The sequence below is a fragment of the Symphodus melops genome (assembly GCF_947650265.1).
Source record: "Symphodus melops genome assembly, chromosome: 10".
Classification (NCBI taxonomy): domain Eukaryota; kingdom Metazoa; phylum Chordata; class Actinopteri; order Labriformes; family Labridae; genus Symphodus; species Symphodus melops.
The window spans coordinates 14,527,366-14,544,851 of record NC_136700.1 but is presented as its reverse complement, the minus strand read 5'-3'; the positions used below and the strand labels follow the sequence as shown (position 1 = coordinate 14,544,851).

The window sequence follows — 17,486 nt, the reverse complement described above, 5'->3', positions numbered from 1 at the left end:
TCATTGGCTAATATCACCTTTCAATTGTACGCAGAGAACAGCCCTCCAAGATAAACAACGCCCAGCTAGAATATTCATAAGGGGCTGTAGGTCAGCTGATGACAAAAAAAGATTAGGTTTTATTTTGACATTCATTTTTATCATGTAATAACATTACGATTTTTTTGGCAATGCATATCTTGAAATTTAATTGGAATCCATTTCCATTTAAATGATCCGATAATCTTTATCTATTGTCTCGACTCCAAATTAAACGGATCTCCTTACACAAAGGGGCTACGAGGTATCACGGGAATTCATGCATGCATGCATCTTTAATGACTTAAAATGGAAATAGTACAAAGCAATTGCTTGGATTTGCACTGCTTTCAGTCATAAAAAAACCCCCAACAATTTATATTATAAATATCAGAAAAGCATTTATTATTGAATGAGATGAACAAAGAAAAGATTTGTTCTTGGAAGGGTGTATGAAAAAGCTAAATCGCACACATAAACATTCATCTGCATGAAGCTACACAATTAACATCTTTTCTTCATTTGGCCATGTAAAGCTACAGATAAAAGCAATAGAATAAGGAACCATGCAAAAGTAAAATTACACAACATACAGAGAAATTACAAGAAGTTAGTTGCCAGAAAACTAGACATTTACAGCAGATTAATCTTAATTCAAACTGTCAAACAGCAGGGCCTTGCCACAGTTTAGAAAAACCTCTCTATTAACTCCAGCAATCACTGAATACAGCAAGTCTTTAAAGAGCTTTGAAAGTGAACCAAAATAAAGAAGTATATACTTCTTTTTATAACTGGCTGAACTGTCGAATTTTGTTTACATATCAATAAAATACTAGAACAACTCTGAAAGATTAGCTAATCTGAATAGGGATAGGTATCATGTGCATTTTATCAAAAATGATTATAAATAAGCTATCTCAGGACAGCATTTTCCCCTGTGCAAATCTTCTTTAAAGGAGGTGCTCCAGATTCATCTAACTCCTCCTGCAAGGAAAAAGAACAACAACAAAAAATGGAGGTCATTTAAATGACCAGATTATTTGAAAAATAATCCAGTTTATTTTAACTTCCATTTCATACAATTTAACCAGCCCATGAGTTATATTTCTATATATATATATATATATTTATGCGTGTGTGTATATATATATATATATATATATATATATATATATATATGGACAGTCATTCCAGTCATTATCATTTATATATATATATATAAATGATAAACAATTATTCAATTGTTGTAGGCCTTTATCAGAGAGTGAACCTGTGTGTCTGGGCTTCTTCGCCTGGCAGTTCCTGATGAAAGAAGGTCCTCCTTGATGAGAGTAGGAGGCTCATCAGCTCCCTCCTGTCCTGAATGAACTGGTTCTGAATTCACAAGGAAACGTTTACTGTCATAAAACAAGCTTTGCAGCAAAGGAATACTAAAAAAAATTAGGACACGCAACTTTGTGACATTAACATTTTTGGAACTATATTACATTGTTACATCAAATAAATTCAATTAAAAAAACCTCATTTGTTCCCAGGGGGCAATTAAAAGGCACACAGAGAAGTAAACGAACGACAGTACAGGTATACTAAAATTAGACAATGAAAAAAGTGTCGACAAAAAGTAAAGTGTCATTCATTTATTTATTTATTTATTTTTGTCTTTTTCTTCAATTTTTTTCATTTACATTTATTTTTTGTAAGGGGTGCTTGTTCTGTTGTTAAGGGGGAATTGTCCCCCATTATGCACATTGCACTACGTTTCTATACGCCATATGTTGGATGCCTGTGTTCTGTTGTGGCCACATAAGTAATAATGTGTGATGTGCTATGTCTGATGTTTATAATTCATGCAAAATTAATAAAAAACAGTTGAAATAAAAAGTAAAGTGTCAAAATTTAAACACAAAATGTAAAAATGATTGTTGTTCATAATTTGTTATCCAGATACATAAAGTCTTGACTAAAAAGTCTAGTTTTTTGGTGGCACAAAATTGACAAAACATTAATTGATTAAAATTAGTTTAAATCTACAACTTATCTCATTCAAGAACATAGCATTGTGTGTACATTTGATACATACTGAAAGGATAGAGTGAACATATGCTGCAGAGAGATCTCTACTTACCGTCCACACTCTCCTGCCCCAGCATCGGTGGCTGGGAGTCTTCAGTCCTGAGGCTGGAGGTGTGCGGAGGGCTGACCTGCTGTGAGCTTGATGTGCTGCTGCTGTTATCCATTTTAGGCTGGTAAACATCTGACAGAAAGCTCTGGTTGCTGTTTTCATCTGAGGCAGAGCACACAGGAATTACAACCAGGTAACAGCTCCAACTTTAGTAATATTTTTTTTAATATAGCCATTTCACATTTACTGTCTTTATTTCTGACATTATATACACATGTTTATTCTGTAAAGCACTTAGGTCCACCTTGCTTGTATAAATAAAGTTGACCTGACATTGTCATGCTTTTCATAGGGACTCGAGCTGCAAACTTGCCAGTGAAGTCCAGTAGAGAGTTTGTGTTTTCTAGGACCACGTCTTTCATTCCTCTTACATCTCCACCTGAGGATTTGGTGCGATATATCTGATAACAAAGAGGTAAGTGACATTAGGCTTCTTAAAATGCAGATCAATTGAACATTTAGTGAAGTTTTACATGACAGAGTCCCCACCTGCTTTGTTTCTGTGACAGGCACCCACTTAAAGATGCGTAAAGATGTGTCTCCAACTGTGACCCATTTCTTCTCCCTGGAGTTGAAATTGGTTTTGAAAAAAAACGGGAGGACATCATTTGAGGTGACACACCAGTCTGCTTAACAAGCACTAATCTTTAACATGGCATACAATGTACATTCCCGTGTCTTTTCTAAATAGATGGCAGCTAATCAAATATCGTGTAACGCTTATTTATTCTTATCGTTAACTTTGAATAGCATGCTGAAAAATCAGTTAGTCAGACAGTGTTCGTGAATTGTACGGTAATGTGACAACAGGATAGTCGTGTGGATTACAGCTCACAGCATGTGAAGCTGTAGCCATATTGACAGCTCTCGGCGGAAAAAAAAACTCAACTAGCCCCGCCCCGTCAGTTAAACTCGGGCATTGATTGGTCAAGAGCATCGTCAGTCAGCCAACTTTCCCGACTGAAGTTTGTTGAGCGACGCAGCAGATAGAAAGGCTATAGTCTCTACTTAAACATTCCCCCGATATTGTCCACCACACAGACTACATACCATTTCCGCACTTTCTCGATTGCAGCCAGGACCTTTTTAATATCATCTTTAGCACGACTTCGGGTCTCAGCGCGGCCTGATCGTCCCGACATCTTGATGCTGTTATGATTCATCTACAGATGCATCTGAAAACTTCCAAGACCAAGCCCCAGTCCTCCGTGGTAATCTCGCGAGACTTAAATGTATTATTTTTTTTCTTTTTTTTTTGCTTCATCCTCTTCACTGTTATCATAATTTAGTGTAATAGTTAGGTAGACATGGGCTATTGATTTTTACTTTTATTTTTCTCTATATATACACCATATTCACTTTATTATTGTAGTATTATGTAGTTCAAATAAATACCTTGAAATACCTATGTTATTCTCTTGAAAACCACTTAATGTTGAGCAAAGCAATACTGAATTGTAGGCTACTTTTAACTCGCTGTTAGTATAGTTTCAAAGTATACTCTCTAGGTTAAGATTGAACAGCATTTTTCTGTGATTCACTAAAGATAAACTAAAGCTGTTTGCACAATTTTTCTGTACTTTTTTGTCCTGTTACAAAAGCAGTATATGGATGGTTTTCAGACAAATATTGTTGGAAGTTCCACCACAAGAAGATCTCATAACTAGTTAAAAAAAAAAAGTTGTTCTTGGATATAGATATTTCGCTGACAAGACTAGCAAACATTAGTTTAAAAAAATACTAAATGTGTTGCAGAATTTAATAAAAAAATGTCTTCCTTCCAAATCCACAAATTATCTCGCCACAAGTCGGACCCCTACTCAACTTGTAGCTTAATGATGCAGCAGAAAAGGCTTACAGTATAAATAAATTCAAATAAATTACAAAACATTTTACAAAACCAGTATCGAGTTAATAAATTAATTTTGGCAATACAGTATGTCTGTTGGAAAGCAAACTTTTCAAGAATGAATAGCTTTACATTTGATGCAATGTGGATGATACTCACTTTTAATTATGCATTAGTAAAGCATAATGCATTTTAAATTCATGTTTGCCTTTGAAGTTATAAAAATATCTAAATTCAAATATAAACCATTTCTGCACCCTTCACTTTTAAATAAGCCTAAGATGTCTGAGTATTTGATTGTACAAACAAAAATGCACAAGAATATTCAAACACGTAAGGCATGTTTCATTTCAGGACTCACATACAATACGACATGCAGGGTCGTTTTGCAATATAGAAAAATAGTTGCACAGAAATTAATGTATTGTTTTGATTTGAGATAAATAATCAGAGGTGCTCCTTGTTAATATGCAAAGCAGGCATCTACTTAGGGCCCTAAATGGCTGACAGATTTTAAACCACGGCATTGCCTTGAAATTTGCAATTTTTGCCATGGCAATAAGAAACCTCCCTGAGGGGGCCCAATCTGTTTGCACTCGCTCTCAATGCCCTGCTAAGTGTTGCATACATTATTGTTGTGAAACACAGCATTTGTCAATGAAGAGGAATTATCTGTCTGGGAGTGAAAATAGAATGAGGAAAATAATAAGGAACACTTGTTGGAGTGGCCACGAATACATTTTTGCCTAGGGCGCCAGTGGACATGAGAATTGCCACATTAAATAATTACGTATAAGGAACATATTTAAAATTGTATTGTACCGTAACATTTCAGATATAGACCCATCACATGGTGTTGCCATGCATTTTGACTAATAAAGGCAGGTCTCAATTAGAGAGCCCTTTCCATTTAGTGTTGCAATAGTTTGTGGATCAAACCTAAAGAGAAAAAGCAACAAGTCAAAAATAATTAAATGAACTTCATCTGTCAGAGAAAGACGGAGTGTTGAATTTGTACGGTATTTAATTAATTCCAATATTTTAAATTTAAATATCTACAGTCAAATCCTTTTTGGTGTACATTGACAATTTCATAGCCTTTCAATCTTTGCTGTGCACACGTTTTCTTTGATAACAACAACAACAACAACAATAATAATAATAATAATAATAATAATAAATGTGTTTAACTTTATGTGAAATTTAAAATTTTTCCATCATGCATTTAGTAAATGTTTACTAATATTTTTTTGGAGTCCCCATGTTTGACCAAAAGATGGTAGCATTGAATCATGCAGGGAAACACATTTCTTATGACTGAGGGTTGAGCCTGTCTTAGTTTTGATTTGTTGATGTAGGAATAATGACCGACAGGAAATTTTTCTCTTTTCTTATATCCTCTAGGCAACACAAGAGCAGGGCAGCTCTCTTTATTCAGCACAAAACGGATCTCACTGGACTGTGGTTACAGTGATGCAGCTGCTGTAAAATCCTCTGCGTAAAATATAGTGTGTTAAGAAAAAGGAAATGAAACAGCATAATACGTTCTTCCAGATAACAATGAATAAAAATAAGGACATACTGTACTGTACTGTACCACTGATCAGATGGTGCTAAAATTTATAACTCACCTTCTTGGCAATACTTAATGATTCCCATATTTGTTCAAGTCGTGCTTGCTCAATGATTATGGTTTTAATGGTCATGCAGCATTAGATTGTTTCTTTATTTCTCATATGGAACACTATGACCCTGAAAGCAAGGCAGCTTTACAGATAATAATTTACCATAGCAATGCTCTACTGCTGCATGATTTGTAATCATGCGATGCAATAATCAAAGCACTCAGACTTTTGGTTTGGATAGGTTTTTCAGGCATGTTAAATCACAGGTTCTCCATGCATGTATTGATATGTGTGATGTAAATCACATGATATTAAGAAATGGTTATACTCTATGGAGACTGAAAAATAAGTGGGTATAACTGAGTATACCATGCACTACACCATGTCAATCAAACCAAGGATGTGTACAGATTTTAGACAAAAGTCCAATTCACCAATTCTATAAAATGAATAGACTTCTTTTTACATAAAAGTTAATGTATGTGAATGCATGTATGCATTTATGTGTATCACATCATTGCATCTACCAGTTTAAGCCACAACTTAAACCATATTTTCTAAGTAAAGGTTATGATGGTTTTAGGAAAGGCTAAGAAAATCAGTGGACCTGAAATTAAGTTTAATGACCGTGAAATCTAGTTGATTAAAGGCATATAATCTATCACAATATCAAAGTGACTTGGTTTCTATCTGCTTGTTTTACTTCCCCAGGCAATTACCAAAAACTTTAATCACTCTTGCATATATACATCATAAAGCCTATGCCAAACATGTCTCTCAATATGATCAACCAACTGTGAGAGTATTGTCACTGTCCCCGTTGATCCAGTTGTTATTCTTAGATATTTGATATTTATCAATTTGTTGCTTGACCTACCCACTTCAGCATACTTTTTTAAAAATTGTCTGGAATGCCATCAGTCATGACTAGCTCACAAAATAAAGGTAAAATAAATAGTAAACATGATGGTTTTTAAATCAGACAGAGCTAGTTGATACTCTTAGTTTTTAATTTAGGTTTGATACCAATGAATTTACAGAACACGTTAATCAATTAAGATTAAAAACAGCCTCTGCTGTTGTCATTATCTCTGGTCATTTTCTCAAATGCTGTAGGGCAATTGTTTCCTATTTTCCACAGTACATATTTAAGGGTTCCGCAGCAAATATTTCCTGCACTATGAAAAAAGACAACAATTGTGCCAATGGCTAATAGCAAGTCCCCCAAGGCCGTCAGTGATTATAACCCTGACCTCATTGGTTATAAAGGCATTCAAAACGCTCATCAAGAGCGCTAGTCAGAGCCTTAGAGAAGTCACTGGATTCTTAATAGTATAGGATGAAAAAGGGAGGTAATGATGTGGTTTTAACTCTCCTTAATTTGCATTTTAAACACCTTGATGGTATTTCTGTGACTCTTCTGTCACTCTCGCTTCTAACACAGTTCAGCACTACAGAAAGACAGACAACACACTGCTCTCATTTTTTAAACTGTCCTGCCATTGTTGGATGGAGTTTATAGACTTTCAAATCTCAGTGTGTAGGGTAAGCAGTTCTGTGCCTGGTGTTTTGTTCTCCTCCACTGCATCACCACAGGGCTGTGTCCTCTCACTTACCTTATTCTGACGGCTGCAGAAGATCCCAACCAGGAAGACATTATGCAGATGACACAACCATGTGTCTGTTACATGGGTTGCACCTGCACCAGTGCTGGATGATTTTGAATGATGTGATGACTCCTTTTAAGGATTAAATGTCAGCAGTGGTGTAGTGGTGCCTAGGATAAACAGCCTGTGTTATAAAATTGACATGTAAAGACTATCCTACATATTTAGTTTGTGTGTATTAGTCAATTAGAGAGGAAGTAATGATAGTAATCCCTTAACCATCAGGGGAACATACCATAATGAATATTGTCAGTCAAATAGTGTTGTAAATCAGACTGTTAAACAAGTTAAGTGTTGTGTATTGTTATTCAATCAATCAATCAAGCTTTAGTTATTGCACTGTTTATCCAATCAAACGCATTAAGTGAAAACACATAGGCAGTTTGTAAAATTTGGTTTAAACTTTTCTATGCTATGCTATTCTTCTGTGTATGAGCTTCTGCAATCAGGCAGCATACAAGGTTAGCAAATGCCGAGTCCAACAGGGGGAAACATTCTGAACCCACTATTACTATAGAACTATATTATTATATTGCTAATAATGTGTTTTTAAATTGTGGTTTAAATGACGGTGTTAAGGATGGGCCCTATTGTTACTTTATGTTCTTTTGTATATATCAACATTTTATATCATCACAGTATATGTGTCTGTGTTTTCTATGTTGAATTGATTGATTTAAATGGTTTCAAGAGGAATTTGGGTACATCGTACATTAACTTGTGCATTACATCAGCACCAGTCTTATATTAGTTACTCATTAGTTATTTGTATTTACCATGGTAGTAACTGTTACGTTGTTGCTCATGTTACTGTTCCTTGACAACTAATGCAATAGCATATTTCAATTTGGTTTCCTAGTTTTCAATAGCAAACAAGTAGGCCTACTTAGTAGACTTCTTTTTCAAGTGTTTCATCATACTGTATGTTCATCGCCTATGTGACTTGTTGATGTGCTTAAAGTTGCCCAGTCCTCCACCGGGCAGCTATAACCCAGCTCATGGGGCAATACAATTGTTTTTTTAAGTTATAGCTTTTGCCTGTGCCACTATGCCGAGCAAGGTTATTTAGGACAATTCTCGAAAGAAAAAAAAAAGGTTTTGCTTTACCGATGTTGTGGGCGGAGCCTGCTTGTGCTCCAGCCAGTGGCTGAGCGTAGTAGGAGGAGTGGGCTACAGTTGCCAGAGAAAATACACAAACGTGGACGTGACGTTACAGAGGATGCAGCTGTTGCCTCTTGTTTCTCACCATCAGATGAGGACTGAACACGTTTCACTGTGCACTGTGCGGAAAAGCTTTTCAGAAGGCTTAATGATTTAGGTTGCTTGTTGCAGAACTGAGTCTTTAAAAAAAATGGTGATTGACTTCTGTAAATTTCCCGCAATTTGTTGCACATATCACTTCTGGTATTTGTGGCTATTTTCATTGAAGGAAATGTGACTGTGAGTTGCAGCTCCTTTGTGCGTGGTCATGAGTTAATTAACACAACAGTTAACATGATTGACGAGCCAAGTTTCGAAACGTTTCCTCTGACAATGCAATTTCACAAAGGGCCTTTTGCTACACATTAGCCCTCAGCACTCACATTTACGACACGTTAATCGACAAATGCTTTATTTTGTAAACTGAAAGCGGAAGTGTTTCCTTCACCCTGGTTAGTTTTACCCCCTCAGTCGTTCAGACTGCTGCTGCTGTCATTGACGGGGTTGGTGGACAGAAAAGGCCAATGATTCAGTGAACGGGGCGACGAGTCCAGCACAGCATGGACTGCTGCCCGCCATAGTTAGATCAACTTTTAGTTTATGCTTTATATTTCCAACACTTAGACCTTTTTTTTTTATCGGCCGGGAGTGTGTTTTTTTTTACGTGTTTCTTTCGCTGCTGAGGAAAACAGACAACAATGGATCGAGTGAAAAGCTCCATGCAGCAAGTACCCAACGCTATCCCTAAAGTGATCCGACGTACCGGAGGGGCCAACAGCCTGGAGCTGGAGAAGGAAAACTTTGAGAGAGGGCAGGTATGGAGCGCATTATTGTAATGCAATGATTTTTTCCCCCGACAGAGTACGACGAAGGTCCGACAGCTGATAGTCGCTTTATAACCTGGGAAGTAACAGTCATGTCAGGATGTTTGCTGACAGCTTAAATAATCTCTGCATTGCGATATAATTCATAGCGCAAGTGTGCTGTGGATCAATAAAATGTAGGCTGTACACAGTTGCCACATTAGTGAGTTTTTTTTAAATTTTTAAATTTATTTCATGTTTTGACATTGAGGCAATTCCTTTGTTTTTGCGACTTTATTGCCTGTTTGATTATGATATGGCGTAGCCTACTCCCTGACACAGACTGTACAACAAAAGAGCTGTTGAAATATAGGTCAGTGGCCTTCTGAATTGATATCACTGAGCTGTTTAGCCTCAGTCTGCAGGATCAAACCAGACAGGAGGGAGGCAAGTTTTGGGCTCGGTGGAGCTGTGACATGAATGACAGGCTATCACTGTCTACTGAAAGCAGACAGTCAGTGAGGATGATGCTAGTGAGGAAGATGAGATCTAAACTGAGACCTGTTTTAAGGCAGAATAGAATATGATGGGATGTTGCCTTTTGTTATTTTTAGTCATGGCAGCAGATGAATAAAGAATGCTGCACCGCTTCATGTGACTCTGCATGAAGAGCTTTCCCACTGAGCATGTATGTAGGCTGCTGTTGTACTGTGGAGCCTGCTGCTTCCTGCCTGGTGGTCTCCCCTCCCCTCTTCTCCCCTCTCCTCTCCCAGACCAGGCAGGGGAGTGTGTGTGTGTGTGTGGGGGGGGGGGGGGGGGGAAGTAGGTCAGATGAATCCAGGCAGCCAAACTGCCATGGCCCTGCTGCAACGTGCTTCCTCCCATTGACATTGCACTCATTACAGCCTAAATGTGCACAGCAGGTATTTGGCGATTGTGTGTCTGGAATGGATGGTGGCTGTACAGTTTGCCCACCCCACCCTCTTAGGCCCCCCTGCACTTCTCCCATCCGAGACAGCAGAGGCATGGATTAGAGGCTGGGAGAGACGCATGCGTGGTTTTTTTAATGTATCCTGAGCCAAGCCTGGTCACTGGGTCACTGTCAGGCTCCTGGGATCATCACACACTGCTGGAAATGTGCCAAGGCAAAATGCATTTCAACATAACACAGGCACACAGTTCATCTCCTACCTTGTTGTTTCACGGATTTCTTATAACACTATTGTGGAAATTGACACACACAAAGTATTGGAGTTAGATTCATTTCCGCTGTTGTTAATAAAAGCCCTTGCTGATATGGGATCTTTCTCACAATACAAAGCATCTTGCAGCTAATGATTAAAGTATTCATGCAAGATGAAACAAGCCCAAGTTTGAGTTGCTGTTAGTGTTCCAACATGATTGGACCGCAGCATGACACATTCAGCCAGTTTGTCCTGGAACACCATTTCTCCCTCATTTTAAATCTCTGTAGTTTTGCACAATTCACAGAGTATTTGTTGTGTGTGTGTGTGTGTGTGTGTGTGTGTTTTCTTTTCTCCCCCACCCCCCTGTGGTTGACTTCTGACTGGGGATCCAGAGCCGTGACAGGCAGTATAGGAATCAATGAATCTGCTGTCGACTTTACAGGGGATCAGTGAGAGATAATCTCATCTGATCTGTTGTGCGCTAAAGCTGCCCAAATCTGCTGGGTAGTTGGCTTTCACCCCCTGTCTGTCCACTCGCCTGGCTACCATTGATTTTCACATTTCCAGGCATCTCTTTGTAGCTACATACGTTCTGAAAGTTTAAAGTTCATGGCTCAGGATGAGATATACCGTTTTGACATAATAAAATGCCAATAAATGCAGAGAAGTAGGGTCAGCAGCTGTAGTGACTTCCATTTTGGCCTTAAGGCATAGTCCTGTAAAACGTTATTTCTGTGAAGTACTCGCCTATCGTTCTCGGCAGAGTTGGGTAAACATCCAGGGTGTGTTCAAAATCCTGTCTGTCACAGTGTGTCCACACTGGGTTATAAAAAGAACGAAACAGGGCCGCCAGATAGCACACAATGTCAGCTTTTAATAACACGTTTAGCCTCATAATAACAGCAGACTCTTTCATTTAGAGTTTAGCGTGGATTTATTCTTTGGTGTGTTTTTCCTCAAACATCATCGCATGTTAAAGGTCTGTGGTCTATTGTGTTCTCAGCAAGAGTGAGAAAAAAACCTCACAGTAAACAGCAAAGTTTATACTGAACTCTATTTTGTTTTCTTCTTCTTCATTGTGCCAAAAATGTCAGAGATACCAAATCTCTCCTCGAGTGCAAAACAGCCTTTGAGCTGCCAAGAGGAGGAGTTTTTTTTTTCTTTAAAAAGCTGGTGTAGGTTGTAATCTCTGAACCGATATGAACCATAATGAGTGCTTGTGGGAAAGTTCTTTGGCACCAGTTCCTCAGCTGGGGGATGCAGAGCGAGCCCCTACGTGACTCCACATATGTATTACATAATGAAGGCCTTAAATTAAAACAGCCTTTCTTGCTCTCATCTTTACTTGTCCACACAGAAGTCCCCCCCCCCTGTTTGTGTGGGTGAGGGCCTGTGTGTTTAGCTTTTTGTTACGTGTCGAGCAGCCTGACCTCCTCTGTCAGATGTCACTACTTTCAATATGATGAGATGATAAAGTTGAAATTTGCAGTCTCTGGGCTTTTCGATCTTTTGTCAATGTTTCACCCATTGATCTGTTACTTTCAACTCAAGGTCATCTGGTAATTCTTATTTTCAGTTAAGTATTTTAACTGTTTATAAGTTATTTCACGAATACACTAGTTTTTAGCACTGTTATAGCAACCTACTCTAATGGTTCATTTAGGTGTGTGTATAACAGGCTTGTGTAGCCTCATCCAACCGTTGATTCATTTCTTCTCTACTTATTTCAAACATTGGGCTACCTTTACCTTGCTTTCTAAACAGTTTATACATCATGTTTTACTATCAATTTGAATTTTATTTTCATTTCTTCTGGCTTATAAAATTGATTCACCACTATCAGCAACCTATTACAAACTTGCGTTATTACATTGAGCTACATATTCCTAACTTTTAGCTGGCTCTTTCACATGCTTACCTGCTTGGTGTTGACCTGCTCTTTGATAAAGCACACAAAGTTACATTAAGTATTCAGGTGTTACCATTCAGTGGCCATCAAAACCATCGACATGGTTTTTCATTCATCTTTTTATCAGAGTGTAAACATTGAATTTCCCCTTGCAGGATCAATAAAGTCAATCTTAATCTTTATGACACTATTGGCCAATACAATAAGCTGACACCAGGGGGGAAGTCATTGGTATTGTATGACCTGCACCACTTTTCCCCCTGCTTTGGACCCCTTTGTTTTTGCTATTTGGTGCCCTGGCAGCTGTGATATTCATGGAAGGAGCGGGTCTGTGTTCCATGTGCACATACAGGACCCAGCAGGGAAGACTTATGAGAAAGGTTTTAATCAGCCTCTCTTTCTCCTCTTTCTTTTTTCTTTCTTATGGACTTGTTGTTTTCAATACCATCACTCATCACTAAAGGTTTCTATGCTTCTTTTGCATCCTGCAGTTCAAAACACAGTAAAGTTATGATGGGATATCAACATACATGCAGTCCATACACACAGACAAGCATGCAGGCATCAAAGCAAACCATTAAAAGCACCGAGGCAGCAGAAACAGCAGGCAATGGTTTGTGGCCTCATTGCACTGACTGGCTGTAGAATAATAGAGCTGGACATGAGTGACAGGTCAGTAAGTGGAACAAAGTGCACCAATGAGTTCCTAGCTGCATTCACAATGGCTTTGATTTACAGATTGTTTTGGATGTGTCCTCTATGTTTTGCAGTACAGGAAAACGGAAAGAGACAGTGCTGCTTTTTGTTTCACTTTAAGCAGAGGTCAAAAGTCAGACTGAAGTCTATGGAATTCAGTGTGTGGTAGGCCTATGCAAATCAGCCTGCTTCAACATGAGTGGCCTCAGATAAGAGACATTTCAGTTGTTATGCCAATAGTTATCTAGTGGGAGTAAATGTTACTGTTGTTGTTGTAATAACTGAAATGTAAGCACAATAATCACATTACAGCTGCTGTTTAACAACATCAACATTTTCAGTCATCTACAACAAAACGTTAACTATTTGCATGCTATTCACTTATGACCCTATATTTATGGGATGATGTTGGTCATGTTTGCCTTTATTTGATTGGACATTGGAGACAAGAAATATTAAGAGGAGAGAGCGGACGGATGACATGCAACAAAGAGTCGAGCTTGGTTTCGTGCCCGCTGCTGCTTCCACCATACAGCCTCTGTACATGTGGCATGGGAAACAACTGCTATAGGCAGTCCAATTCCTTGCAACTGATTGTTTTAAAATGGCCTATGATGTTATATTTCATGAGTCACTTCCCTCTGAATTCATTAATGATTGCGAGCAGCAGCAAGTTGTCTTGTAATCTCAATCATTTGTATCATTTTCAAATGGTCTTTTCAACTACAACAAAGGGCCGCAACAGAGTCTGATGATGTTAAATCTTAAACATCTTCTGCAAGCCTGCTTTAATGTAGCAGACTGCTTTAATTTATTCTTACCGGAGATTGTGATCAAAAGGTCTACACGCTTTGACTTAGAACTGGTTCATAGAAGACATACTTTACTTCAGTCTGACTTCATGTCACAGCCTTATAGGGTGAGTCTAGAGTCATGGAGGACTTGAACATCAGTACTGTGGATGTCATGTTTTCTCCAATCAGACCATGGTTCAGTATTACATCTCAATAGAAACAATTTAAAGGGAATTCAAAATTCTCTTCATCAGACTGTTCCAGTATAATTTTTGTCTGGACTTAAAAACAGACAAAAAGAAACAAAAAAAAGGATTTTACCTTTATGTAAAAAAAGATTGTGGCCTTTGAGCCGGTTTTTTGTGTACATTAGAGTGTCAACAGTAATTGGAGCTTAATCTTCTTGTCCTTTTTAATATTTAAGAAAAGAGAAGGCAACTTTCTTTGTTTGTGTGAACCTAGGCATAAAAACAATTGTGATTCTGATTGTGATCCCAAGGGGGTTTGGGTGGTGAGAAGCCAGGCGGGGGCAGAGTGGGCCTCCTGTATGTGAGAAATGCTGTGTGAGGCTGCACTCCCATCATTGGGCCCACTCCGTACCAGGAAGTGGAAAGACTGGGTCAGGAAAAGAGACGGCATTGTCTGGAAACAGACTGTTTATCTTATACAGCCTGGGTGGTGAGAAGCATATTGATTATCGTGGCCTGGACTCTGCTGGTTAGTATTTTTATTTTTATTTTTTTTTAAATTTTTTTTGGGGGGGGTGTCTACAACAAATGCATTTTTTAAAATCTCTTAATACATCAGCTTACGTCAAAGATTATAAAAGATCCATCAACACTGAAATCATTTAATTCTCACAGTCACAATTATATGATATTACACATTCATTTTGTGCTAACTGATTGTCACATATACTTCTGGGTCACTGTAACACCCGCAACTGATTCAATCCAGCAAGGTGTACATCTGCCCCTCATTTTTGTTCAAACAAGGTTTCATGTCAATGATTTAAGTTAAGCTTTAGTTATGGAGTAGTGAATGCATATAATTGAAATGTACCTTAAATTTAGTTTGTCTTTATTGTAAGCCTGTAGTTGTAGGGTTGACAAAACAAAAAAACTCTCAGAATTATAATGCAGACCAGTTCAACACCACTAATAAACACACACAGTTAACATTCTATTACAGTGTCTGTAATAATAAAAGTTATTTATTTTGTTATGGTTAAATTTATTCCTGAGCTATTGTGTTAAAATACTTAACATTTAAAATGTATGTGAAGTAACAAATTAAATGTGTTTGAATGTCTTCAAGATAGAAGCATCCAACATTCATTTTATGCAGGACAAAGAACTGGTCAGATCAGGTTGTTGTTGTTGTTGTTGTTGTTGTTTTGTTGTGCTTTTTAAAAAGAAAAACGTTTTAACTATTTAAACATTCGCTTTGAATGAGATTGGAAATATGTAAACAAATTTGCTTATTTATTGTAAGAATAATATGTCTTCATCAGAATCTAGTGAAACACTGTACTTGCTAATTGAATTGTCTATTATGAAACACAAATGAGCAACTTAGATTTAACAGTATTTAGGGGTTTAAAAAATCTAAATGTTAGATTTGTGCAGTGTTTTTCCAGTTCAAGTTGTACTTTTTGGAACAGAATTGAAAGATATTCCAATTGTTCAATCCCCCCCCTCCCCCCTCCCCCAATCAGACAGAATCCCATCTGTATGTCCTGTAAGACAGAGATGATATATGGTGACAGTCTCACAGGCACCAGATGGGGGCATCAGTTCCCCAGAAGTGCTTCATGGTGGAAGCTGTGCTGCTTCGATCAAGGCTTCATGAGCATTGCAGACAAAGTAGGTCTATATCAGCACACACACCTGGAGAAAGACTTAAAGGTTAACATCTGAATCGTGCATACCATATGTGTGCTAAATGAAACATGCATGACCACCTTCAATTGTGCCATATTTGAAGCACTGCTTAACAGAGATATGTGTAGTTCTGATCATATTTTGTGTAAGGTGTGTAGGGGGGAACACATTGAGCTGGATTCTTAGGAGGTGTCATTTAGGCTACATATACTGCATGTCCCTTTAGCTGTTGACTAATCACCCGTAGGAACATTGGGGGGGCATCTCTGGCTTTGTTTTGGTAGTCTTTTGTCCTCTTCAGAAGGCAAGCCAATTTGTGACCACACTGCCACTTTATGAACGATGCAACAACAGAGAAAGCCCAGCTGTTTATATCCTCATTCACTCCCTCCCTCCCTCTGTCCATCGACTTGCTTTCTAACAGGCCCCCCCAGCGGTCCCCGGACCCGAGCTTGGGAACCACCGGGTTTTGAGCCAACCCACTATGCAGGCTTCATGCTACTATTGTTTAACACCAGAGTGAGCTATTTGCAAAATAAAGGGAGCCTACTGCATGTTCTTCGTCGCTATGTGGGGCTGATAGGTGCAGGCTAAACAGTGTTTTCTTTAAATATAAGTTGAGCGGGTAATATCCCCGGTCGCTCTTGTTTTGTTGCTCTCTAACAGCGGACTGATGCTCAAAGTCCTCGTTCATGAGGGAGCTGTTGGGGCGCGCGGAGAAGACGAAAAGGGACGCGAAAGGAGGGAAGGATAGAGGAGCATTTTTAATACCAAATCGGGACAATGTTGAGCTAAGGGTCCGCTCCACCCCCCACCTCCACCTCCTTCTTCTTCACCTCCCAATTGCGTTTGTTCTCACAATCGTTTTCCCGTTCCTAATTACTCCGCGTGAGGATAAAAGCCAGCGGATCTCTCCTCTCCTGCTCCGAGGATCCTCGCGCCGTTACCTGCGACCAGAATGGATCTCAGTAAAATTGTAAGTGCAGAAAAGCCAATTTTGTTTCTTTTTATTTACATTTTGTACCATGACAGACATCAAAACGGAGACTTTTCATGTTTTGGTGGTGGGGGGTTGTGTGAAGAAAGTCCTGTTGCACACACTCAGTTATGCTCAGTACAAGCGTGGACTTGTTTGTTTGCCGGTCGGTGCTGCTGTTAAGTGTGGCGTGGGAAGTTTGTGTTGATTTTTGTAACGAAGGTCTGAGACCCTGTGGTCGTTTTTTGTAAACGGGGCAGAGGATCCAGAGAAGGGGGGTCCTCTTGGTCCGAGCTTAAAGGAAATACATTTTAACTCCCCGACTGCCTTTTTTTTTTAGCTTTTCACGTGGCTCCAACTGCAGGTTAGAGGAAACAAGTTAAACTGAGCACAGCTTAAATGTGCCATGAATATCAATTACAGGTGGAACTGATGTCAGACAAACAAGAAGACAGCTAACAGTGTACCTTTGTGTTTGATTCTGTGTTGTACAAAGGTTGAGACTTTAAGTCAAGTAAGCGCATCTTTGCTAAAAAATAATAAACAGCTTTTTCAAATGTGAACAGCCTTTTTAGTGTTAATGTTTAAATCATTGTGTGTGTGCTGTGAATGATGCGATAGATAGGCCTGTGGATGGAGCAGGTGTACTTAAGCTACAGCAACAAGACTGGCCTTTCATCGCCAACATGGTTGATAT

At 38.6% G+C, this 17,486-nt stretch overlaps 2 protein-coding genes across 3 annotated transcripts in view; one reads left to right on the top strand and one right to left on the bottom strand.

Moving 5' to 3' along the window:
* Positions 1–393: 393 nt before the first annotated feature.
* Positions 394–3,415, bottom strand: bcl7bb (BAF chromatin remodeling complex subunit BCL7B b). Its single transcript, XM_079354533.1, has 6 exons — positions 3,251–3,415; positions 2,690–2,765; positions 2,514–2,601; positions 2,144–2,302; positions 1,289–1,392; positions 394–1,002 (listed from the first exon to the last, which is right to left on the bottom strand). The coding sequence occupies exons 1-6, from the start codon at positions 3,361–3,363 to the stop codon at positions 931–933; spliced, it is 612 nt and encodes a 203-aa protein (XP_079210659.1). The 5' UTR covers positions 3,364–3,415; the 3' UTR covers positions 394–930.
* A 5,180-nt stretch (positions 3,416–8,595) lies between these two features.
* Positions 8,596–17,486, top strand: part of hip1 (huntingtin interacting protein 1) — a 42,297-nt gene continuing 33,406 nt past the window's right edge. Inside the window, exon 1 of one of the 2 annotated variants that reach the window (XM_079354661.1) lies at positions 8,596–9,356. In XM_079354661.1, the coding sequence (XP_079210787.1) occupies positions 9,240–9,356 (117 nt within the window). In that variant the 5' untranslated portion in view covers positions 8,596–9,239. Of the gene's footprint in view, positions 9,357–16,521; positions 16,790–17,486 lie in introns of those variants that run through there. The other variant, XM_079354662.1, reaches the window with a different exon arrangement.